Source organism: Sinocyclocheilus grahami, unplaced genomic scaffold (genome assembly GCF_001515645.1).
Source record: "Sinocyclocheilus grahami isolate Dianchi unplaced genomic scaffold, SAMN03320097.WGS_v1.1 scaffold484.1, whole genome shotgun sequence".
In the NCBI taxonomy this organism is placed as follows: domain Eukaryota; kingdom Metazoa; phylum Chordata; class Actinopteri; order Cypriniformes; family Cyprinidae; genus Sinocyclocheilus; species Sinocyclocheilus grahami.
Window position 1 is genome coordinate 545,548 of NW_015505663.1, and position 25,909 is coordinate 571,456.

General features: G+C 37.7%; 3 protein-coding genes and 1 pseudogene across 6 annotated transcripts in view; 2 read left to right on the forward strand and 2 right to left on the reverse strand.

The window, feature by feature from the left end:
• The first annotated feature begins 343 nt into the window (after positions 1-343).
• On the forward strand, positions 344-6,847 carry rint1 (RAD50 interactor 1). Its single transcript, XM_016236236.1, has 13 exons — positions 344-598; positions 1,226-1,467; positions 1,559-1,732; positions 1,805-1,945; positions 2,677-2,833; positions 2,924-3,034; positions 3,382-3,607; positions 3,686-3,823; positions 3,907-4,106; positions 4,926-5,143; positions 5,587-5,767; positions 6,230-6,348; positions 6,418-6,847. The coding sequence occupies exons 1-13, from the start codon at positions 374-376 to the stop codon at positions 6,626-6,628; spliced, it is 2,343 nt and encodes a 780-aa protein (XP_016091722.1). The 5' UTR covers positions 344-373; the 3' UTR covers positions 6,629-6,847.
• A 683-nt stretch (positions 6,848-7,530) lies between these two features.
• LOC107553869 (cilia- and flagella-associated protein 54-like) lies at positions 7,531-16,901 on the reverse strand (annotated as a pseudogene).
• A 216-nt stretch (positions 16,902-17,117) lies between these two features.
• On the forward strand, positions 17,118-19,029 carry LOC107553876 (protein SCO2 homolog, mitochondrial-like). Of its 4 annotated transcripts, XM_016236206.1 has the most exons (4): positions 17,118-17,135; positions 17,289-17,373; positions 18,031-18,183; positions 18,337-19,029. In XM_016236206.1, the coding sequence occupies exons 2-4, from the start codon at positions 17,313-17,315 to the stop codon at positions 18,960-18,962; spliced, it is 840 nt and encodes a 279-aa protein (XP_016091692.1). In that variant the 5' UTR covers positions 17,118-17,135; positions 17,289-17,312; the 3' UTR covers positions 18,963-19,029. The 4 variants fall into 4 exon arrangements, with proteins under 4 accessions (XP_016091692.1, XP_016091689.1, XP_016091690.1 ...); XM_016236203.1 differs by having other exon boundaries at positions 18,031-19,029; XM_016236204.1 differs by lacking the exon at positions 17,118-17,135 and having other exon boundaries at positions 17,283-17,346; positions 18,031-19,029.
• An 848-nt stretch (positions 19,030-19,877) lies between these two features.
• LOC107553878 (condensin-2 complex subunit H2-like) overlaps positions 19,878-25,909 on the reverse strand; it is a 6,784-nt gene continuing 752 nt past the window's right edge. The window contains exons 4-19 of the mRNA XM_016236207.1: positions 25,186-25,247; positions 25,012-25,087; positions 24,853-24,918; positions 24,552-24,631; positions 24,170-24,336; positions 23,498-23,622; positions 23,330-23,404; positions 22,375-22,444; positions 22,153-22,254; positions 22,024-22,068; positions 21,860-21,930; positions 21,403-21,499; positions 21,114-21,253; positions 20,922-21,023; positions 20,634-20,783; positions 19,878-20,463 (exon numbers count right to left, since the gene is read on the reverse strand). Of these exons, the coding sequence (XP_016091693.1) occupies positions 20,320-20,463; positions 20,634-20,783; positions 20,922-21,023; positions 21,114-21,253; positions 21,403-21,499; positions 21,860-21,930; positions 22,024-22,068; positions 22,153-22,254; positions 22,375-22,444; positions 23,330-23,404; positions 23,498-23,622; positions 24,170-24,336; positions 24,552-24,631; positions 24,853-24,918; positions 25,012-25,087; positions 25,186-25,247 (1,572 nt within the window). The 3' untranslated portion in view covers positions 19,878-20,319. The remainder of the gene's footprint in view (positions 20,464-20,633; positions 20,784-20,921; positions 21,024-21,113; positions 21,254-21,402; positions 21,500-21,859; positions 21,931-22,023; positions 22,069-22,152; positions 22,255-22,374; positions 22,445-23,329; positions 23,405-23,497; positions 23,623-24,169; positions 24,337-24,551; positions 24,632-24,852; positions 24,919-25,011; positions 25,088-25,185; positions 25,248-25,909) is intronic.

The window sequence follows — 25,909 nt, forward strand, 5'->3', positions numbered from 1 at the left end:
GTTTTAATGTTTATGTCTCGTCACTCCGGCCAGACACGGCATCAACAGTATAGTGAGGGACGTAGCATTTCCGTGAGGTATTCGGCCAATCACAACGCACTGGATAGCTGGCCAATCACAGCACACCTCGCTTTTTCAGACCGATGAGCTTTGTTTCAAAAAGGCGGGGCGAAACAATAATGTACAGTATGTGGAAAATAATGTGTTTTTTGAACTTCAAACCGCATAAACACATTTCATTACTCCAAATACACAAACTAATGTTCTTTTTAGCAGCATCATATGACCCCTTTAATATTTAAAATAATAAAACAACTTTCTGCCACTAGAGGGAGCAGCGGAGACTAAATCCACTGATGACGTGTTGAGCAACATGGCGGCGCCTATGATGGAGCACAACAACCACAGCAGCAATGCTCTTTCTCATCTAGAGCGTACAGATTGCATTAAATCTGATTCTCCTTCAGAGGATGAAAACTTTACAGATGCCGTAGTTGGACTTGTTCAGAAAGAGATAGGTGGCGATCTTAAGTCGCTAAAGAAGGTGTCGGGGCTTTTAGAGAAATTGACATTAGAGAACAAGCAGCTGGAGGAGCAGGTAAATAAAGCCACAGAGACTCCGTTAACATCATTTAAGTGTTGGAAAGAATACAAAAAGAATTAAGCCATATTTTGATATGTGAATTTTATTTATTTATTACGATTGGCTTAAAATGTGAGACAAACTACACCAAATGCTTGACTATTTATTTAGCATTTTTGTTTGATTTATTATTTGCGACAGCATAAAATAAAATAAAAAGTGATTTTACATACAAAGAAAGCATATTAAATGTAAGTAAATTGTCTACTTTAATGTTTCAAATAACTCATGTGAAAATAAAATGTCAGTATATAGGTGAAATTATGTTCCATCCTCATACAGCTTAACAGATATATTTATGTTGAAAACCCCTTTTACTCTTCGATCAATGTGTGTATATATGCATATTTTTATTTATTTATATTTATATATATATACACATACATTTTCTGTATTATTTATGTATTTAGTATTTTTGTTTTGTATATGTATAGTTCTGTTATTATTATTGTAGTATTTTGGTGTTATTTATAAAATTATAAAAAAATATATTTTTCTGTATTTATTTATTTATTTTTAGGAATACTTTTATTTATTTGTAATCCAAAACAACCCTTCAGCAGCATTTGTCTGTGCATGCAGGTGCTGACTGTGTCCTCTTCAGTGCCACTGCGTGTGTCCGCTGCCCTGTCCACGGCAGAGGAGTCTCGAGTGAAGCTGGAGTCTTTACTGGAGAAGGAGAGAGTTTTGTCCAACACTTTGCAGCAGCATCTGCAGGGCGCACAGGTCTGGGCTGACAGCATCGGGCAGGTCTTGGGTCAGCTAGACACATTAGAGAGGCATATGAAGTACCTTCAATGTCTGGCTCGTATTGAGCAGCTCAGGTAAGAGTGTCCAGATAATTTGGAGGGCACCGGAGGTGTATATTGGCATCTAACACAGGCTGCACTTCGCTTTGTTTTTGTGTTGCATTAGTGACAGCATCCAGCAGTATCTGATGACCAATAGCATGTGGGATGCAGTCAGTGCAATAGACAGGATGGCCTCTCTGGACATGGGTTTGAGGGAGTCAGGCTGTAGCCACTTGCAGGCTTTCCTCAGAGAAACACTTCGCTTTTGGCACAAGATCCTTAAAGACAAACTGGCCAGGTATTAGACTTATGAGTATTTAAAATTGTATGTTTAAAAGAATAAATATATTAAAGTTTGGTTCTGTTTCAGTGATTTTGAGGAAGTCCTGACGCAGTTCCACTGGCCGTTCATCTCGCCCCCTACACAGACCCTCTCTCCCCCAGCCAACGCACAGGAGCTCAACAGCCAGCTGGAGCTACTGGTCTCCCAACTTCTCTCTCTCCAGACCTCGTATCCTTAATCTTCTGGAATTAATTCCACTTTAATATAGATTCATTTTCTCAATACACTCCTCTGGATTGTTTCGGTGTGCATAACCTGAGGGGTTAGATTGATTCAGGGTCATAACAATATCCTTAGTGTGAGACAAATTACATGAGATGCTGCTCTATTGTACTTACAGTATTATTTATTTATGTTATAATTATTTTTATTGATTTATTTTTCTGTTTTTAAATATACAAAGCTGGTCATTTTATTTACGATTTTTTTTTCTCAAAGTGTAAGACAAACTACACCAGATGCTAAGACCAACTATTTTATTTTATTTTATACAGTATTTGTATGTATTTGTTTTTAGTTATTATTTTTATTTATTAAAATACAGATTCATTTTCTCAATACACTCCACTGGACTGTTTGATCTTTTGTCACAACGATTTGCTTAAAGTGGAAGACAAACTACACCAGATGCTGTTAAGACCAACTATATTATGTTATGTTTTATGTCTTTTTATTTCTTTATTTCAGTTTTCACAACGAAGTGTGAGATAAACTACACAAGATATTAAGACCAACAAGACCGAAGTCTTAAGATATTAAGACCAACAATTTTATTTTATTTACAGTATTTTTTTTATTTATTTATTATTTTTAAATTTAAGTTATTCATTATTTTATTTGTTTATTTCTTTTATTATTTATGGTGCGAAGCTGGTCGTTTTCTTTAACAGGTGTTGAAGTGATGACCTTATATCAGAGAAGAAAGAAATACTGTCTCGTCCTGGGCAGTCCCAGACTCCTCCACTCTCATTGCCCATTCAGATCATGCTGCTTCCCCTCAGTAAGAGGTTCAGGTATCACTTCACTGGAAACCGCCAGACCAACAATTTAAGCAAGGTCAGAGATTACACATTTGTGTGAGGCAAGCTATTGATAAATTATCAAATGTACATTAATAAGATATGATATGAACTTTCACCTTTACAGCCAGAGTGGTATTTGACCCAAGTCCTCATTTGGATGGGAAACAGCTCCAACTTTATGGATGAGAAGATTCAGCCTATATTGGATCGTGCCAGGGCCAAAGTTAACGCAAGGGTATGTTCATCATTGCACTGGTTACAGTCGGTATGAAATTAAAATCCTATTTTCTAAATGCATATTTTATATACAAAATTTCATTATTGTCTTCCAGTAAAGTGACGGTTTTCTCTCTGGTGACCTATTCCAGATTTTTCCAATCATTTTGACTGCTTACACCCCGCCCCTTTCTTACAGTTGACTGCAAGCTCGCATTCAGATCTGCCTCGTTTTTTTCAAAAATACATTTCACTGGGATGCACATATGACTGAAAAGATCTGTTGCTAATTCTTTTTTATTGCGACTTTAAAAACTGCATCAAAGCCATCATTAGGCCTTAAAGTCTTATCTATCTGTCCTCCAGGTGGAGCTGTGCAGAGGGCTCCTGACTCTGGCACAGGAGAAGCTCGCCCACGACACTCCTCGATTGCTCTACGATGATGCTCTCTTCTGTCACCTAGTGGACGAGGTGCTACAGTTCGAAAAAGAGCTCCGCAGCACCCACAGTTACCCGCGAGCCTATCCCGGCATCTTGCACATACTACTAGAGGAGACCGTGTTCCAGAAGTGGCTCAGTGTGGAGAGAAAGAGTGAGTGTAAATACTAGGAATTTGAGCATCAAATTTTCAGTTTCTATGATTAATTAAATTGTGTGTGTTGCTCTCTAGTGGCTGTGGAAAAAGTGGACACCATGCTGTCTGCAGAGGGAGCCTGGAGCTCTCAGTACAAAGACATCACTGATATGGATGAACTTAAAGCACCAGATTGTGCAGAGACCTTCATGACCCTTCTGCTGGTCATCACAGGTATCAATAAAAAAAAAATCATCCTCATATTTGATTCTTAGGTTAAAACTTGTTTCTAAATCTCTCCGCCATCCTTCTCTTAGAACGGTACCGCTCTCTGCCGTGTCCGCGGGCTCAGCTCAGTTTCCTGGCTTTGCAGAAGGAGCTGGTGGATGATTTCCGTATCCGCCTCACGCAGGTCATGAAAGAAGAGTCCCGACAGCCGCTGAGCCCTCGCTACTGTGCCATCCTCAATGCTGCCAACTACATCTCCACTGTTCTCAGTGACTGGGGGGACAATGTTGTAAGTGTTTTTGAGTCACAGGAGCAGGAATTTGTATGAGGTCAGGTGTGTCCAAACCTGTTCCTGGAGGGCCACTGTCCTGCAGAGTTTAAGTCTAACCCTAAATAAACAAACCTGAGCCAAAGCAATCAAGGTCTTCAGATTCACTAGAAACTTCCAGGCAAGTGTGTTGGAGCTGGTTGGAGCTAAAAACGGCAGGATACTGGCCCTCCAGGAGCAGGATTGAAAACCCCTGTATGAGGGTAATTAGGGACATGTTGCTTATTTTTTGTATTAGTAGTAACTTAGCATTTTTTATGATAATGAAAAAAAAGTTCTTATTAATATTTAAAGAATTATTGTCCACCAAATCATCCAGGTCATGTGGTGTAACTAACAAAGCAAATAAAAATGAAAAATAATAGGGAGGACCCCTGAGGACTCTCATGACTATGTCAATAAGCCATTTTTATGACAAGGAAAGGTTAGTTCAAGTTGTACAATGTCATGTGGTGCGACTACAAAATTTGTAAAAAAAAAAAATATATATATATATATTTCTTTTTTTTAAAGTATGTAAATGGTTAAACTAAATGACTTTTTTTAACGTTGCTAAATGTAATAATTTCTTTAAAATTGCAAAAAATATATAAATAAAAATATGAAATCTACATGAATACAAATAGTACATTTCTAAGATTCTTCCTAATTTTTGTTGTGTACACTCTTATTAGTCCTTGACCCATTAATAAATAAAATTATATAAAAAAAAAATTTTTAAAGTCTTGATTGAGAACAGAAACACAAAATCATGCACAAAATGCTTTTGTTTTCTCTCAGTTCTTCTTGCAGTTGCAGCAGGCTGCAGTGTCAGTTGGTGAGGAGATCCTAGGTCCTCTTGGGGCCACAGAGACGGGGCGTCTGGCCTCTCTGGAAGAATCTTTGTTTGAGGCCCTGTTGGCCCTGCTGGAAAGGCTACGAGGAGACATGCTGGGACGATTGCTAGATGCAGTCATGAGAGACGTCAAAGAGAAGGCACAGCCATACTGCAAGGACAGGTACGGGTGGGAATAATGTTTATTGATATATTTATTTTATGTTTAATAATGTGGAATTAATGTTTCTGTGGCTCAGTGGTAGAGCATTGCGTTAGCAGCGCAAAAGATCGTGGGTTCAATTCCCAGGGAAAAAATGGGAAAAAATGTATAGCCTTAATGCTCTGTAAGTTGCTTTGGATAAAAGCGTCTGCTAAATGCATAAATTATTATTATTAAATTATAATAACCTAAAAACTCAACAGTTGTGTTAACAGTGCGTTGAAATGATTCCGTGTGAGGATGTACTTTTTGTCAGTGTTTAGTTTTAGGCCTCAACAGCCCTTAAATGGCTCTTTAGTTAGAAACTAGAAAATTAGTTAGAATGGTTTCAATCTGAGCAGCGATCTCTGGGCTCTTTCTGTACCAGGTTTTGAAGTGTATGAAGTGAATCTGGTCTATTTCAGGTGGATCTCCTTGCCATCACAGAGTGACCAAGCCACTATGTCGTTATCCAGCTCTGCATGTCCCATGATGCTTTGCCTACAGGATCACCTGCTCCAGCTGCAGCAGATGTTGTGTCTTCCTCTGTTTCAGATGTTCTGGCAGGGCCTCACCGAGAGGCTCGACAACTTCATCTACGAAAATGTCAGTCACCTGCTTCATTTTTTTCACTGTTAAAACTTAATTTACCATAAACTAATGTGGATTAACTAATGTTGACACTAATGTACAAAAGTTTAGATTTGGTCAGATTTTTTTAAATGTTTTTAAAAGTAGTCTCCTATACTCAACAAGGCTGCATTTATTTGATTTAAAATACGGTTAAAACAGTAATATTGAGAAATATTACAAATAATGTCGCTTTTGATCAATTGAAAGCATCCTTCTTGAATACAGGTATTATTTTCTTTTTAAAAAATCTTACAGACCCCAAACTTTTTAACGGTAGTGTATCTTTAAAAGCCTCAAAATCAAACTTAAAAATGTAGAATGGTTAAAGAAAGAGACAAAACTTTCATATTTTAGTCAGAGTTAACTGTATTTGAAGTCGGCATACATTATTTTGTTGGAGTGTGTTGTTTATCGTTTTTTTGCTCTCGCCCTTAGCTGATCCTGTATAACCATTTCAATGAAGGCGGGGTGGCACAACTTCAATACGATATGACCAGAAACCTCTTCCCTCTCTTTGGACACTACTGCAAGAGACCTGAAAACTTCTTCAAACAGTAAGTTTGATTATTCAGAGCTAATATTTAGGAAAACCTCATTCCAATTTCTCTCTTTCCTCATCTCAGTGTGAAGGAGGCCTGCATCATCCTGACTCTTAAGGTTGGCCCGGCGCTGCTGTTGTGTGATGTGCTGAAGCAGTCAGAGGAAGATGAGGGCATTCTGAACCATCAGCAGCCCAGTCCAGAGTCAGCGCTCAATGAGCTGGGAGTCTATAAGCTGGCCCCCAGTGATGTGCAGATCCTCCTCAACCTCCGCTCAGCCTGGCTCAAACAATGACAAATCACCCTAAGCAGCACTAAGGAAGCATTACCAAGCATTCAAACACCTGTTATACTTACGATATGACTGAATGAAATATCATACATCAGCTCTGATCTACAGATCTACAGTATTTAAAGTGAACTGAAGGGAAGGGAAATAAGAAGAGTATGCTGATGTAAAAAAGAAAAGAAAAAAGATTTGCTCACATTCTTTCAGCAGAAACAAATAAATTAATACATGTTTCAGTGCTGTCCTCCTTATTTGGTGTTAAATAAAACATTACATTTTTTGTATAGTATATTAAATATAAGTAGTTGGGGAATTTTGTTTTATCTCATCAAACTAGGGCAGATCAAGGCTATGGGTTTTATCTCAGAAGAGAGAGGAGCCATGTAATGATGGCTGTATCTTGCAGTGTGCCACCTGTTGCAGGATTAAAGCAGCGTTGCAGGTTCAGAATTCTCTGTCCAGCCTGTAGTGCTGCCTCTACATCTGCAGTAGTGCTCATTGCTGATAGAGGAGCATTATTTACAGCAAAGAGAAGCAGAATCTGAAGTCATCAAATACAACACTGCTCAGGAACCGATATGTATGACAGAGAACCATTTAATTTAAATAAAATGATATATAGATTTAAAAACGTACTCTAAATGACTATAAGAAAGAAAAAAAAAACGAGTTCAAATAATTTTGAAAACCTCAAGGGTCTGACTACCTTGTTGTCCTCTGATGTGGGTCTGTATCACTGGATGCTCAGTTCCTGGATGTCAGTGCTGGCCCAGGGGTAAAATCTGACAATGGCTGGTCATGCTGGCAGGAATTAGGAGAGAAACAACCTTTTTTTTTCTATTATCATTTTAAAAAGGTAATACATGTGTGAACAGAAATCAGGCCTCAGTATTAGAGCTGCAGGGGGATCAGGAACGGCCCACTGATCCTCTGTAAGAGGGTTGGTGACGGCTAAAGAAGGTATGTAACTGGGAGAGTCTGAGCGCAAGTTTGGGATCACCGGACTTCAGCAGCCCATCAATACCCTGCACTGCTCCTGAATAACACAGCCAATTACACCATCATTACATAAAAACATTTATACAGTACAAATGTTTTCAGAGAGTAGATTTATTGATTGTTGAATGAACTGAATGAAAAAGCCCTAGTTACTTGTGCTGTACCTGGTTGTGAAGAGACCTGTAGCAGGTTGATTAAGTGCATGTAGTAGCGGGACATATGAACCCAGGTCTCTACGGTGTGTGTTAAGTTGGACGCCTTGTAGGAGCAGCAGGGCTTTAGTGTCAAGGTCTCCCCAGGCCTCTGCCTCCTCCAGACCTTCTTTCAGCAGTCGGAGCGCCTCTGCACTGCTGTCTGCACCTGCACAAACAAGCGCAAGCTGTCAAAAAACACCAAATACCAGTTACATCCAACAACATTTCCACCCCATTAAGCTTTGCAAAGCAGCTAGCAGTTCCAGGGATATGGCCTACGAGGGAGCGAACCACTTCCAGCCTTCAGCGCAACTAGAAAAGGAGATCCATGCATTCTCTCGCTTCCACTTCTTCTGGAACATCTCCGCTATGGAGATCGAGAACAGACTTTGCGTCCCGGGAGCTTGTCTGTAGAGAAAAAGACCGTCTTTTTTAGACAAAAGTCTAATGAAACTGAATCTGTCCTTCAGAACATGGATGACACAAGATCTGAATTAAGCACTGAATTTATGTAAATAAATCAGAGGTTGATTATTACCTGATGTGCTTTGGCTCTGGGTCGTCTGAAAGCAGAGGAGGGTGGTCCGGGAGGACGCAGCGGGCGGAAATCACTTTGAGACACAGGAGACCTCTGGAGGAGCCTCAAAGCAGACACTGACAAATCTGCACTACAATAGACAGGAAAGACGTCTAGATTTACAATGGATTCAAACTTCCAGGCAGGCATGCATGCATACCGAGACATACAATACCATAAAAAGTTTGGGGCCGGTTAGGTTTTTTAACATTTCTGAAAGTCTCATATGCCCATCAAGACTGCATTTATTTTATCAACAACACAGTAATATTGTCAAATATTATTACAATTTAAAGTAACTGTTTTCTATTTTAATATGTAATTTATTCCTGTGATGGCAAAGCTGCATTTTTAGCAGCCATTACGCCTACTGATTCATCATTTTGTGGAAATCATGATTCATTTTTTCAGGATTCTTCAGTGAATTTAAAGTTCAAAAGAACAGAGTGAAAAGTGAAAAAGAACGTTTATTTGAAACATTATAAATGTATTTACTCATAATGTTTGAATAAATGAATGCATCCTTGCTGAATAAAACTACCAACTTCTTTTTTTAAAAATCCCATTGACCCCAAGCTTTGTAACAGTAGTGTTCATATAGACACCCACACAACTACACAAACATTCACTCTTCTTCATGATTTAAGTTTCTGCACAACCTGGCAGCCATTCTGCCCTGCTGCATGTTGATATTGGACATTAACAGTCTGATCTCCACTGCCAGCTTCATTTCTTCAGGATCGGTGCTCAGCGGATGTGGGGAGCATGTGCTTCTTTTAGAAGTATGGACTGAACGGGGCAATAAAGAGACATTATGTTCACTTTGTCCTTAATGTTCTTGGCATTTGGTAGATGCGTTTATATTTGTTTATATTTTTATAACTTCATATTGTACTGCTATTAATGCTATAGGGCCAAATAATGTTAAAACGCTTCTATAGGCTTAGATCTGGAAGAACAATTGAACAGAAATGATAGTTGGACAGCTTTAACGGAAAAATGGAACACCTTGACTTATCCTAATGTGAGTTTCCTGGCACTGAGCTGGAGACCCTTGGACTTGTCACTGCTGGAGACATCAGGCAAACAGGAAGTGCTAGAGCATTTCTCCTGAGATTCGGATAACTCTGTGGGTTAATGAAAATAATTCAGTAATGTGTGAATTTATAATGGAGATTTATAATCTGTAATTGTCCATAATAAACTAGTACTGAAAACTGAAAAGATACCTGGTGTCAGTGGCTCAGGCAGGTTATGTATAGTACTACATATGGCCAAGATGAGATGAACTCTGGCCATCAGGAGTCACCTGGTTAATCTTGAGCCATAAAGAGCCATGATGTCTTTACCTGGTCTCCTATTGACCACTTCATCCAGCACCTGTGTAAGCGATCACACGAGCATTATGCTTTTTACAACAGTACAGCATGTTGTCAATGACTTGATGTATTGATCTGTAAACTTACTTGAAGATTGGAAGGATCCAACAGCGGTTTCCCTTCAGTAAATATTTCCTTTGCCTGTGGGATTTAATGTGAATTTTCATTAGCCATTACTTCAGTCCTCAGTGTCATATGATACTTCAGAAATCATTCTAATATGCTGATTTGGTGTTCAAGAAACATTTCTTATGATCAAATGCTGAAAACAGTTGTGCTGCTTAATATTTTTGTGGGAACTGTAAAACATTTTTCAGCATTCCTTGATAAATTAAATGTTCCAAAGAACAACACTGATTTGAAATATCGACTTCTTCAAAAAAAAAAAAAGCTTAATAACCCCAAACATTTGAACAGTAGTGTAAAGTGTAAAGGACAGAAAGTTACGAAATTACTAATAAAATTCCATTTAAAAAGTTCAAAAACTGAACTCAATATATTTTATGATATTCAAGGAGCCGCTAAAAAATAAAGAAGTGCTTTGCTTCAAATCAGTTCCTTTATCAAGTCATTATACACTTTACTACACAAGCAATTACACATCATACATGAGCAATTATACATTTACACTGTAAAAAAAGATAATGGCATGTATTGCTTTTGTCAGCTGGGTATTTTATATTGTTAATGCTGCTTTACCCAAGGTGGCTTCTCTGCTCTGTGGTGGCATCCATGAGATACAGGGATTTCCTTGCCAAAATGAGACTGCTGAGTTCTTTAAACGCCTCAGTGAAGGCCCCCAATTCTGTCAATACCTTTACCTGTATACACACACAAACTCAATGCCAACTCAACAGACTCAAATAGACAAACACACTGACTGAAAAACAGATTTACAAGATATACAACAATATACAATAACGTCTTTCAAACCTTCAGTATTCTGCATGTGACATTGAGGTGTAGATCACGACTGTTCTGGGAATATACAGGTACAGAGCCAGCACTGGAAGAACCTGAAATAAGCAGTATGATTTGTTGAATATTAAGATGGATGAGACATCAACTGTAAAATGCACAAATGCTGCTCTAACCATCTTAACATAAGTGTAAATGAGTGCTGCTCTGGTACCTTCAGAAGATAAAAAAAAAAAAGCTTAATAACCCCAAACATTTGAACAGTAGTGTAAAGTGTAAAGGACAGAAAGTTACGAAATTACTAATAAAATTCCATTTAAAAAGTTCAAAAACTGAACTCAATATATTTTATGATATTCAAGGAGCCGCTAAAAAATAAAGAAGTGCTTTGCTTCAAATCAGTTCCTTTATCAAGTCATTATACACTTTACTACACAAGCAATTACACATTATACATGAGCAATTATACATTTACACTGTAAAAAAAGATAATTGCATGTATTGCTTTTGTCAGCTGGGTATTTTATATTGTTAATGCTGCTTTACCCAAGGTGGCTTCTCTGCTCTGTGGTGGCATCCATGAGATACAGGGATTTCCTTGCCAAATGTGAGACTGCTGAGTTCTTTAAACGCCTCAGTGAAGGCCCCCAATTCTGTCAATACCTTTACCTGTATACACACACAAACTCAATGCCAACTCAACAGACTCAAATAGACAAACACACTGACTGAAAAACAGATTTACAAGATATACAACAATATACAATAACGTCTTTCAAACCTTCAGTATTCTGCATGTGACATTGAGGTGTAGATCACGACTGTTCTGGGAATATACAGGTACAGAGCCAGCACTGGAAGAACCTGAAATAAGCAGTATGATTTGTTGAATATTAAGATGGATGAGACATCAACTGTAAAATGCACAAATGCTGCTCTAACCATCTTAACATAAGTGTAAATGAGTGCTGCTCTGGTACCTTCAGAAGATGTCCTGATGTATACAGCCAGTGGCAGAGAAAAGACAAACTGGCAACAGTGGTGCCGAGATCCCCCGATCTGGCTCAGAGAAGAGGTCGATACCTGGGATCAGCTCCGTCTCCACAGAGTATGTGGAGTATGCCAGGTCCGTCATCGGATGGGGCATAGAGGCCATCAGTAGGCACTGTGAAGCATATGACCTTATTAATGCTTAGTGTTGACATTGGTGCTGCTAATAATGTCCTCTTTAGTTGAGTTCAAAACGGAGGACTTTTTTCAACTCTAAGAAAAGTGACTAAATTCTCACCTTGAAGAGTTTGCCACAGAGAAGGCAGCACTTTGTGCGCTGATCAATGTTGGAAGTCAGGATGTGCCTGTCATTGGAGGAGAAATCATACTGCTGTGATGGAGCACAGTCACAAATACACTCTATGGTTTCTCTTACTGTGCAATCTTGGCAATCAAAGCTCCCTGGAGACAGCCCCATATCCCAGCATGCTGCAGGGTGAGTCACCAACCCAAGATTCCAGAACTCCAGAGCTTTGCAGAGCACAGTCCAAAGCCTTACTCCAGAAAGCGTGTGCAAATCTATACATAAACATAAACAAACAAATGAATGAAGAATGCATTTTTTGTCCTTTTATGGTGTGAATTCAAAACATTTGATTACCTACACTACCATTCAAAAGTCTGTGGTCAGTAATATTTATTTTAAGAAAATAAAAAATAAAAATGATTTAGTAAGGATGCAGTAAATTGACCAAATATAACAGTACAGATATACATTTATAATGTTACAAAAGATTTCTATTTCAAATAAATGCTGTTCTTTTGAACTTTCTATTCATTTCTGAAATGTATGCACAAAAATATTAAGCAGCACAATTTCTGAAGGATCATGTGGCACTGAAGTGAAGAGTAATGGCTGCTGAAAAAACAGCTTTGCCATCACAGAAATTAATTACATTTTAAAATATAATCAAATAGAAAAGTTAGTTTAATAATGATCATTTCACCATATTGCTGTATTTTAAGGTATTTTTGATCAAATAAATGCAACCTTGGTGAGCATACGAGACTTCTTTCACAAACATTAAAAAATCTTAACAACCACAAACTTCTACAAAGTAGTGTAAACATATACAGTACAACTTCTCTAGTTAATAAAAAAATGCACGAAAATAATGCTGTGAACACATCATACTTTCGATTTCCATTATAGAAATGCAGGTTTCCAAGGTCATGGAGTGCTTGCACCTGAAGGGAGTTGTACTTATTTGCTTGACGATATTCTGCATGAAACAACAAAACAAAGCAACATATATCTGTATTGGAAAAGCTTGTTCGTGAACAAATTCTGCTTGTAAGTTGTCAAAGTTCAGATCAAATTAAAAAGTAATGCGTTACTTTACTAGTTACTTGAAAAAAGTAATCTAATTACGTAACTCGCGTTACTTGTAATGCGTTACCCCCAACACTGGTCCTCACTAATAGCATTGTTGTAGGAAGAGAAAACGGTCTGGAGCTGTGTTGGTGGCAGGGTGGTGCTGTTGGAGCCCAGAGAGCTGAAGTTCTCTGCAGAGAAGTCTGGAGGGCTGATGCCTGGCAGGGTGCTGGCTGCCATGCTGAATTCCACTTTTCCCTGCAGAACACCGCTGGTCTCTTTAGAAAATGGCACCTCAACATATGCTGAGGCCACCATTCTAAAAAACAATTAGAAATTCCAGCAGGAGACCAAGGCCTAAAAAAATAAAGGCTTTGTTATATTTAACATGTTTTATTACATAAGTTTGGGGTTTGTAAGATTAGTCTCTTATGCTCTCCAATACTGATGATTTGATCAAAAATATAATATGCCAATTTGGTGCTCATCATGATTATTGTCAATGTAGAAAACATTGTAGAAAACACCAGTTGTGTTGCTTAATACTTTTGTGGAAACCGTAATTCACTTTTTTCAGGATTTTTTTGAGGAATAGAAATTACAAATAATGCATAAACACGAATGAGAGTGAAAGAGAATAAATGGCAAGTTACAGTAAATGCAAGGACTCACCAGCAACGGCTGTGTCAAAGAGAGAAGAGGTAGGAGTGACTGCGTTAACAGAGGGAGGCAGGCTCTCATCAAAAGTGTGGTCAGAATCACCAAACCTGGTGTCTCTTTAAATTCTAAAGGCCATTTCACAACAAGAACGATATCTATAAAAATAACTATAACAATAATTATATTTATGACAAGTACACACTGCAATCAGTTTGCAGTACAATGCAGTTTTGTCATCTGTCACTTTAAATGCTTTAAAAGTTCTTTAAAGTAGGATGTATTCTGATTGGCTGTTAAGGTTGATCTCATTCAACAGCTGGAAAAAAAATGTTCTGAAAGTAATAACAAAAATATTGTTCCTCTGTGTTGTTAACGTTCTAGTTATGAGGTGGACTTGAGGTGGACTCGTTATAGTTATCGTCCTTGGTGTGAACAGGCCATAAAAGTTACATTTAGTTGCACAGAGGCAGAGAGAGGATGAAAAAGAGTACCAGACAACAAGCTAGTCCCAGCCGAAATGAGCTCCAGCACCACATCCTGGACCTCGAATTCTTCAGGCATGCCGGTCTGCAGAGGCCTGACAGAGCTGTCCTCTAGAGCTTCCAGCACTGCCAGAAACCGAGCAGCCTTGCCCTCGAACATCTCCTTCAGGATACGCTCAGTTGGTGTGCGAGGACATGGAGTCTACCGAGAGATATAAAGGAAGAGACAGAGGGGGAAAAAAGAAGATATTAGAGAAGAACTAAGAAAAAGATTGTACCTTATTAAAGTGAATACTCACTAGCTGTAGCTCTTTCAAATTGCTCTTCTGTTTGGGTCTGAAGAGGCCTTTCGGTTTCCTTCGGGGCTCATATACTGAATGCTTAAACACCATCACTGCAAGTTTCTCTCCATTAATGGAGCGATAACGCGATTCAAGAGAGGCATGAAAATATGGTAGTTATAATACAAGAACAATAAAAACAACAACATGTTTCATTTAGGCTGCATTTTCTCACTTTTATTGTGGCCTCCTAATAAGCTTGTTGGGTCTCAAACGGCACTTAGGAGCCAGTTATCTCCTCCAGCTTGGCCAGTTCACTGATCTTGCCAAGGGCACGGCGAGCAAACACCTACAGTATTGCACAACAGGAGGCAAGAAGGACAGATTACCTATGGGCTCTTTGATATCAGTCATAAAGCTAAGTTGATTTAGCGTTTTGATGTGAAACTCACCTCTGCCTGAACTGAAGCACAGTCATGAAAATAACATTCACAAACAGCACAGTAAAGTGTGGCCCTCCATGGCAGGAAGCTGGCAGTCAGCAGAGGAACAGAGGTCTCTAGGCATGTGCATGCCCATAGTAAGTACTCTAAAACCTGAACAAAAGACAAAAAAAGACTTTAAACCTAACCAAAATATTCAAAAAGTATGTTTTGTGGAAGAAAAAAAAAACATAAATAAAACAAGTCCTTGCTCCAAACATGAAGGAATTTAATTCATAGAAATGTTGTCAATTGTAGTTTTAAGCAAGTATGTTGCTGTTTTATGTATCTGCCAATTATTATTATTATTATAGTTGCAGCTTATTTTAAATGATATTTTTACTCTTTTCCCCTCATTTACTTTTTTCTATATTTATGTATATTTTATTGTATAACATCCTGAGGTAGGGGCATATGGGAATATAACAGTTGATACATAAAAATAAAGTATACTAACGTTCAAACATTTGGAGTTGTGTGATTTGTTTTAATGTTTTTCAAATAAGTTTAATATGCACACCAAGGCTGCATTTATTTGATCAAAAAAATTGAAATATTATTATTATTTAAAATAACTGTTTTATATTTGTATATATTTTCAAATGTAATTTATTCCTGTAATGGCAAAACTAAATTTTCAGCAGCCATTACTCCAGGTTTCAGTGTCATTGTGTCAGTGATTTTTTTTCCAGGATTCTCTTACGAATAGAACAGAATTTATTTGAAATATCATTTGTGTTTTTTGTAACAGTGTGAAAATCTTTACTGTCACTTTTGATGAATTAAAATAAAATGACTGAAAAGTGTCCAGTAGTGTATATTCTGAAAAGTGTTACAAAACATCACAGATAAAGGCATGTTTTTGAGAACCTGTGAAGCATGGCCTGCTGACATCAGGAATCTGCATACGTTGTACATGTGTAACGAGCCTGAGGAAATATAGAAAAGAAGTCACAGTCACCATGTATTGTCAGTCTGATACACTACACCCAGGGGTCTTACTGAAGGTACCATTGTACAGGATCCAGCATAAACTTTCATCAGGCAGAACAGCCTGCATGAGAATGCGCACAAATCCCAGGATGCTCAGCAGGGTTTGAACCCCACTCTGGTCTGGCAGTGCACCTCTTTCTTTCTCCAAATAGAAGATGCACTGGCATTCTCCCTGAAGAGCACGGAACTACAGACACATAGATCAAAGGTCACTGAAAACCAAAAGAAATTATACTGAAACCAAAAATGATATTGAAAACAGTCAAATGTACTTCAGGGAGGGACTCTAACCATTAGCCGGGCTCTCTTTGAATCAAAGTCATCTGAGAAGAAGGACTGCCCGAAGTGCTCCACATCTCGTAGGCTTTCTAGGCTTTGTGTGCAAAACTGCTGCAGGTAGAGTCTGTACCCTTGCCAGAGAGCAAGCCTGTAACGCTGATAGGAAACGATAAAGAAATATTTACATAAAGGAAATGTGATATGGAATGGATAAAGATCGAATGCATTAGCAAAATATCTTTGGTATAGCTAATTAGTATAAACGTGGTTTAAAAAAAAAGTATTTACCTCAGAGTAAAGGAGGAACAGGTGCTCTTCGAAATAAGACGGAGGAAGGCGAGATTTATACTTGTTCCATGCTTCAAACTGTTTTATGGACCTGTCAGTTAACAATATTTTGCATGTTAATTATACTTAAACATCAATATATAAAACATAATAGAACATAAAAATTCTAGAGGAAAAAAAGCAAATGAAATTCTCGATTTTTTTTTGCCTTTTTTCTTTGTTTATTTCTTACCCTCTAGAGTAGGATCGGTAACATAGTCGTAGTTCCGCGAACTTGAAAGTTTCTTTATGTGCTTTAAACTCTTTTAGGTCACTTTGAAAAGCTGACGGGACTGGGTTATTTTTTATCCAGGAGTCCGTAGGATCCTGGTGCAGGGTCCATGTTCCAAACAGCATTTTTTGATGTTTTTGTTTTTGTTTGCTTTTCTTGGGTGTTGGTTGTAAAACATAATTTATATGCAATGCAATTCTAAAACATAATTGAAAACGGACAACTGTAAACCATGTCAAATTTGACACATTTCCACACAACGGTTAATCTTTACCAACCTGCCATCAAAGACTGCCGTCTAGTGGCCTTTCAGCACTTGATCGTTAATGACGAATCTACCACAAGGTGTGTACTGTAGCAAATATTAATACATATCACTTAGTAATTTAACACGATAACTATTTATATGTTATTTCTAAATATATTCTTTAAAATCACAACATTTCTACATGACCTACATTGCATGCTGTAAATGAATCTGCGACCTCCAAACTCAAGTATGACACCGCCTGACTGTTGTACATGTCACATGTGGAGCTCAAGTTTACATCTAGAAGTAAGGACAGACGACTGTTACCTCAGGGTTAGTAACATTTAAACGTGTTTTAACTGTCATTTTGTGTTCATATTACAAGTCCTGCGTTTGCACCGACCAAAGACAAATGTGGTATAAACAAATGTTTTTTTTTTTCTCTCGCAGAGCTAGCTTGCTAATATTGTCATTGACCTGCCATAGAAGGCTATTGCATTTTCTGTACAGTAACGTTACGGGATGGAATACGTGTATATTTACGTGTCAGGTTAATCCCTCAATGTTTTACTTTTTTTCAATATTACAAAAATCTAAACAATCAAGGCAAAATTCAGTTAACGGTATCAGAAATTTTTTTTTATTATATAATGTTATGGTATTTGTAAACTGTTGGTTAGACATTGGATATTTATATACTGATGGTTTATGTTTATTCTTTTGTAGATCTGTATAATTTATCATGAATATATTATGAATGAACCGATTGTGATCCTGTTTCTGGAGATCTGCCTGCAGAGTTAAACTCAAACCCTAAATATAAACACACCTTATGAACCAGATAATCAAGGTCTTTTCACTTGAAAATGAAAGTGTGACTGTCTGTAGGAAGGCAGATCTCTAGGATTCAAAACCTCGATTCAGACTAGTTTATCAAGAGCATTTGAAGTTGCACAACTCACTCCATTCTTTTTTCTATGTCTCCATCAGTTATTCTGAGGATGTTGAGACTCAGCTGTCTCAGAGGACTGGATTGGCATGTGACGTCATGGACAATCCTACAGTCAACAATGAGAGAAATAAATCCGCTTTCACATCATCTCCCAAAAGCCACATTCCCCTCATGCAGATCTCTCAAAAAGATACATATGTCCCATATTAGAACATCAGCTCAAGGTTTTCCTCCACAACACTGCCGTCTACCATGGTTACTTGGAGAACAAAGAGCTTTTTACTCTCAAGGCTCCTCTAAAACGCCAAAGCTAGGCTCAACAGCAGGGATCAAACTGCGTACACGCTTAGTGGTGATGCTGCTTTTCGGAGGTGGTATTATTGGTACGTGGTGGTATGTTTATCAGGAGAAACAACAGAAGATCCAGATGCAGAGAATGGAGCAGTTGAGAAAAGTGGCAGTCGGACAGGGAGACTTCAGTCTTTTGGATCACACAGGACAGCGAAGGACCAAACGTGATTTCCTGGGCCGCTGGGTGCTCTTATACTTCGGCTTCACCCACTGTCCAGATATCTGTCCAGATGAGCTGGATAAATTGACCAATGTGGTGCATACTCTTGATAAAGACCCCAGCCTGCCCCCTGTCCAGCCACTTTTTATCACCGTTGACCCTGAGAGAGATGACGTGGCCGCCATGGCCAAGTACGTAAAAGATTTCCATCCCCGGCTGATTGGATTGACAGGTACTGCGGAGGAAGTGAAGCAGGCAGGACGGGATTATAGGGTCTACGCCAGCGCTGGGCCTAAAGATGAGGATGGAGATTATATTGTGGACCACACCATCATCATCTACCTGGTTAACCCAGACGGACTCTTCCTGGACTACTACAATAGAATGAAAAATGATGCACAGATTTCTGAGAGTATACGTAATCACGTGAAAAACTATGTTAAATTATTTCCAGATTAATTTAAATAAGGCAAAAGGTTTGCATAATAAAGCTGAATTTCAAAATGCTGATAAACCACATCCTAGTTCCTCATGGACATAATTAACAGTGTTTTTAATTAAGTTAAAGTAAAACTATTATATTATTTTTTGTAATTGAAATAAATATATGAAAAATCTTGAAACTTGAAAAATTCGAAATGTTGGCAACTAACTGATATAAGTTGAAGTACTAAAATAAAAAAGTGATAAAAGCATACAAAATTACTAAAACTTAAATTAAAAGTGAAAATATAAAAATCCAATTCAAAATATGAATTAATGCTATAATAGCATATAAAGATAATTAAATACCACATAATTCCATCCTTCGGATGAGACGTTAAACCGAGGTCCTGACTCTCTGTGGTCATTAAAAATCCCAGGATGTATTTTGAAGAGTAGAGGTGTGACCTCGGCATCCTGGCCAAATTTGCCCATTGGCCTCTGATCATCATGGCCTCCTAACAATCCCCATATCTGCTGATTGGCTTCATCACTCTGTCTCCGCTCCACCAGGAAGCTGGTGTGTGGTGGGCGTTCTGGCGCACTATGGCTGCCGTCGCATCATCCAGGTGGATGCTGCACACTGGTGGTGGACGAGGAGATACCCCGCCAATGTAAAGCGCTTCGAGTGCCTAGAAAAGCACTGTATAAATGTAATGAACTATTATTATAATTAAAAGATTGTTAGGGGGAATGTTCTATTTCTGATTTAAACTTGTGTAGTGTAAAATTGTGTAGATTAAAACTGTTCAGTAAATATAATAGCACCAACCGAAGACTGTTATTTATCCAGACTATAACTCAGGAAAAAAACAATCCAGAAACAGTTCTCGTACACCTCACTTCTACTAAATGTTAGTTGCACCTGCTGTTTACGCACATCACCCATAAAAATGACTTTTAAAATAGTGCAGCACTATTTCTTTTATTTTTGTGTTCTATAATTCTATAAAAATGGCTTAGAAACGGTACATACATGCAGTTTAGAGGTTAAAATCTCAGGGAATGCATAGAAACAGACCTTTTTAACCATTGTACAGACTTTTATCATAATTTTAGCCAAATGTGACACATTAGCTTCTTAAAATGCCTGTGAAAACACCTGGTATGTCTTCATCTCAGGACTCACATCCATCCAAGCATATTTAAAGACCACACCGAAATTAAGTGATGTGCTGGATATCAGAATACAGGAATTGCCGGACAAAAAATACCTAGAAAAGAAAAGCATACAAAGTCTTTGTGTGGATTTTATCTCTTTGACGCTGTCAGTGATAAATAGCTTCTGTTTGGGGCCAAAGTAAAATGATAAGCAATAAACAAAAGCAAAAGGTCAGAGAATATCTGTAGCGGAGGGTGCATTGTAGGTTTTGAGACGTTCATGAGCCCTCTGTGTAGTCAGTAACGTGAGCTCCATAGTATCTACGCTGTCTTCAAGCCCCTCACTCTTGTCAATCTCCACTGTGTAATCATTAGCCTGTAATACAGAAGTAGCGTCAGGTCATAATTTTTGTCAGGTTATGTTTTAACTTAAGTGACTCAAGTATCAGCACAAATCTCAGTCAAAGAAATAGAAGTTGCTCAAAATGGTAGACAACCTAAATGGTAATGCATAACTAGACTCTTAGTCTCAGGCCAGCTACCCACCAGCTGTAGCGCAGCCAGCATGTATCTGCAGGCTTCTGTGTTCTCTTTGCCTTTGACAACAAAGGCAAATGATTTTTTCACTCCCACACTAGAGAGTGATTGGACAATTCTGTCTCCATACTCATGGATGTCAAAAGCTGAACGGGTCTCCTGTACACAAAATGTTAGACACTTATTTAATGGGGTTAAACTGTAACCAATAGTTCCCTATATTTTTTTTTTATGCTGAACATTTTTAGAAACATTACAATCTGTTAACACAACCTTGCAAGAATCATCCCATATTACCTGAGCAGCAAGATGAGGGTTGATTCCATCCTCCCACTCTCTGACTCTTCGAGACAACGCAGTCTCCTGCGCGTACTTCTGAGAGTTCACCAGAAACAGGTCCTACATACAGAAAAAATCTGAAAGAATAAACTAGCACTGTCCAATTCATGAATCATTATTTCCCTGGAAATCAATCTTAAGCGTTCATACCACACTCTTCTTGACCAGGTCTTCATAACTCATCCGACTCATATGCAAGTCATGGAAAATTTGCTCCTGTTCACCAAGGTGCTCCGCAGGTTCAAGATCATCAACCAAATTGTCATGTTCCTCATCTGAAAAGTCCTCACCTGAATAAAATTGAAGAGAGTACCACAAAATGTTTATGTTTGGTGCATTTTAAACAATGGTTCTATGCAAATAATGCCTAATGGTGCAGGGGGGAAAAATCTAGGGTTGGATAATTTTGAGTGCATGCATGTTAGTGTATGCATCTAACCCTCTTCGTCTGGATGCCGGACAACCTCAACCCGGTCCTCGATATTATCTGGTTCCAAGTAGGTTTTCTTTAACTCCTCATCGGACACAAAAACACCCTAAAACAGAAAATACCTTGGGTTACATGACATATTACAAATACACTACTTTTCAGGGTCAGTATGATTTTTTAAATGTTTTTGAAAGAAGTCTCTTATGCTCATCGAGGCATTTATTTGATATAAAAAAAAAATACAGCGAAAACAGTAATATTGTGAAATTTGATCACAATTTAAAATAAATGTTCGACATTTTAATATATTTTAAAGTGCAATATATTCCTAAAATGCCAAAGCCACATTTTTTTTCACTCATTAATCCAGTCATCAGTGTCACTTGATCCTTCAGATCCTTCTAATATGCTGATTTGTTTAATGAATAGAAGGTTCAAAAGAACAGCATTTATTTATTGTACTTACCCTTTTCCTGAGTATCTGCTTCTGTACTTTCAGACGCTGACCCATGTTACTCACAAAGATGTAATTAAGGTCTACAATTAAAAAAAAAAACATTATTTGTATAAATTACAACAACTTCTTAGAGAAAAATGTATTTTATATAGCACAAGGTCTTAAAGTATTACCAGGATAAGTAGGTCCATTCTTAAGCTTGCGATCCGTAGTCTCAACTGTAAAAGAAAAAACAATTTCTCAGTCATCTAAACAGTTATGTCCTCCATTCCTTTTTAAATAACAGCCTGATAACAACTTACAGGCTTTAGAGTACCAGCTCCCAAAGTCCTGAAGTTTTGAAGAACCCTTCCTCTTCCTCTTTCCAGACTCCTCAAGACCTGCTGGCACTTTATAACACTTCCCTAGAGAGTCAAGAAGAAAATAAACATCCAACAGCAAAAAGCCATAATGGGAAAGAATAATTGAGTTATTTTAATGGAAAAACATCAAGAAGATTCATCATCATCAGATTGAGCCCACACCTGTTTTGAGGGGTTTGTCCTCCCCAAACACAGCATATGAATCATGCCATTTCCAAGGGTCCACAATTTCCTGGAATATGCACATGGTATTTTGTAAGGCCATGATAATGCAACACGTATTACAGAATGCCAACATAACATACCAAAATCATATGTGACCCTGAACCACAAAACCAGCCATAAGTGTAAAATTTTGAGCTGAATAAATAAGCTTTCCATTGATGTATGGTTTGTTAGGATCGGACAATATTTGGTCGAGATACAACTATTTGAAAATCTGGAATCTGCAGGTGCAAAAAAATCTAAATATTGAGAAAATCGCCTTTAAAGTTGTCCAAATGAAGTTCTTAGCAATGCATATTACTAATCAAAAATTAAGTTTTAATATATTTACAGTAGGACATTTACAAAATATCTTCATGGAACATGATCTTTACTTAATATCATAATGATTTTTGGCATAAAAGAAAAATCAGTCATTTTGACCCATACAATGTATTTTTGGCTATTGCTACAAATATACCCCAGCGACTTAAGACTGGTTTTGTGGTCCAGGGTCACATATTGATAATTTAACATGTACTTCATTTGAATGTGGTTACTTGATTGATTTAGTGTGAAGTAAAGTGGCTATTTAATGTCAGTGCACCGCTCTATACCTTGGGCTGCTTGGGTTCCTCTGGAATTGGCTGTACTGCAGGTCTCGGCCTTAACATCCTCCCCTCACTGGGGGCCTAGACCAAATAAAAAAAAAAAAATTACATTTAACAGACCTTTGTGACCCATACAATGTATTTTTGGCTATTGCTACAAATATACCCCAGCGACTTAAGACTGGTTTTGTGGTCCAGGGTCACATATTGATAATTTAACATGTACTTCATGTGAATGTGGTTACTTGATTGATTTAGTGTGAAGTAAAGTGGCTATTTAATGTCAGTGCACCGCTCTATACCTTGGGCTGCTTGGGTTCCTCTGGAATTGGCTGTACTGCAGGTCTCGGCCTTAACATCCTCCCCTCACTGGGGGCCTAGACCAAATAAAAAAAAAAAAATTACATTTAACAGACCTTTGCCTGAATGCCAAATATATTAACATTAAATCACACAAACTGTTTTGGTACCTGATGCCTTTCCACCCTCTCTTCAGACTCCACCTCCATCCCATGATCTTCAAGTGGAGGAAGAACCTCTGCGCCAACATCATCTTCATCATCATCATAACCACCAATAACCTGAGCTACAACTTCTGGACACCAGATGACAACGATCAGACAAAAACAAAAGCGACCAGTGTGGTAATCTATTAGTCTTGAAATAGGAGTAAGATACAGGTTTAATTTGGGGTCGGTACGATTTTTTAAAATGTGTTTGAAGGCAGCATTTATTTGATTAAAAATACCGGGGAAAAAAACTAATATTATTAAATATTATTACCACTTAAAATAAGTGTTTTCTATTGTAAGATCATTTAAAATGTAATTTTTTCCTGTAATAGCAAAGCTGATTTTTCAGCAGCCATTACTCCAGTCTTCAGTGTCACATGATCTTTCAGAAATCATTCTAATATGCTGATTTGGTGCGAAATACTCATTTCTTATGTTGAAAACAGCTGTGCTGCTTCATATTTTTTAAAGAGAAACTGTAATACATTTTTTCAGGATTCTTTGATGACAATAAAGTGACTTTTTAATCAGTTTTGATTATCTGATGTCAAAGTTTTAAGTCATGAAACATTAAAAAAAAAAAGGCAAACCATTTGTATAGACTGTCACGCGATAAGTCTGTGTCCTCACCATTGTCTAAGGGCACAGGTGCATGTACAAAGAAGTTGTGCTGGATTTCTGCGACCTCCTTTAGGAAGTGAGTGTGGGAAGAGCCCAGACGCATCAATCCTGATTCGTCCATGGTGAAATTATTCATTCGAAAATCCTTACAGCTGCCAAGAAGCTCCCCTTTAAGACTAGAGGATAACAATTAACAATCATTTTGGTAAAGCATTTTTAGTTCTTTATAAGTACGAGCTTCATTTCCAGCAACTGATTCACTTGTTCAGACAATATTGTCCTGAAGAGCAAGAGGACTTGATTGATATCGTTGGACTGTAGTACCAATAAGATTACAGAAGGAACAGCGTGCAACCATTTCCTTTGTTTGTGTGGGTCAGAGTGTCTTTACCTGAGAAGGGGGTATTTCTGTTTCTCAAGTGATTCTACAGGAATGAGAGATTCAGGAGGGAGACGGATAATCTTCACTGGCTAAAAAAAAGAATACGAAAGAATTTGTACAGACAACTGCTATACAAGGTTATTAATCGCTAAACAGTAATATTAGTAAATATCAAAAGCATATTAACTTTACTCCTAATTTTTCCCCCCAGTTTACCCAGTCAAAGACACAAACGCAGAATAGCATGGATGTCCAGTATACACATTAAGTTGTAGAAACAAAATCTTTGATGAGGTGAAACCCAACTCACCTCTGTTGGATCTTTCATCGTTATATTCTGAGAGTTGACATTCTCATCCTGCTCAATCTCATCAAACTGCATCAAAAATACCCAATTATTCACACAGATATATATAAAAAACATTAAATTTTTTTTAAAATAAACAAGCCGTATTGCTCATTTACGCACCTCACAATCATCGTCTTCATTGCCTGAAGGTGCATCTTCATGGTTACCGTCTGATGAAGAACCTTGTTTGTTACGCCTGTTGAAATAAAGACAAATAGCATGACAACATGAACATACCAACTGCACATTCAACAGATTAAACAGAAAACGGAGGTCCAGGACAATAACACGTACTTCTTGTTTTTGTTAGAGATGTAGTCCAATGTTTGAAACACCAGAGTGTGAAGGAGCTCCACCTAAATATTCCGAACAGATCCATTTGTAAAGAAAACATCTTCAATTTAAGTTTGCGTCTTTGTGACATATTGAAGGATTACGTTCACCCAAAAATGAAAAATACCTGAAATTTTACTCAGGCCATTCAAGATGTAGGTGAGTTTGTTTCTGCATCTAACAGATAGTATTTTGGCCAGAAACTAAGGTTTAACGTCAAAACGCCTTAAGCTTTTCACATCAAAAGGCATTTATTGATTGACTGAAGTCATGTGGATTACTTTTGGATTATTGTAATGTTTTTATGAGTTGTTTGGACTCTCATTCTGACGGCTCCCATTCACCGCAGAGGATCCATTGGTGTGCGCAAGTGACATAATGCTACATTTCTCCTAATCTGTTCCGATTAAGAATTAAATTCATAGAATAGATGGCCTGAGGGTGTGTAAATGTTCAGAAAATTTTTGTTTTTTGGGTGAACTATTCCTTTAGTTTATTTTTTTAATTAAAACACTAATATAAAATATAATCTTATTTCTTTCTGACACACATAAAACTTTTTGTTAAATGAACTACATAGAGTAAATAAAGTAATTCAATAAATGAGATCATTTGTACTTATTTTTTGTGAAATTAATCTCTGTAACACACACATAAAACATCACATATTTAACCTTTCTGCCAT

Excerpts from the sequence above, each read along its gene's own strand:
- LOC107553876 (XM_016236203.1), top strand. The coding sequence starts at position 17,313 with ATGTCACATGTGGAGCTCAAGTTTACATCTAGAAGTAAGGACAGACGA. Across the intron at positions 17,374-18,030 it reads CAGACGACTGTTACCTCAGG|TTATTCTGAGGATGTTGAGA; the intron begins GTTAGTAACATT and ends TGTCTCCATCAG.
- rint1 (XM_016236236.1), top strand. The coding sequence starts at position 374 with ATGGCGGCGCCTATGATGGAGCACAACAACCACAGCAGCAATGCTCTT. Across the intron at positions 2,834-2,923 it reads AGACCAACAATTTAAGCAAG|CCAGAGTGGTATTTGACCCA; the intron begins GTCAGAGATTAC and ends TCACCTTTACAG. Across the intron at positions 3,824-3,906 it reads CCTTCTGCTGGTCATCACAG|AACGGTACCGCTCTCTGCCG; the intron begins GTATCAATAAAA and ends TCCTTCTCTTAG.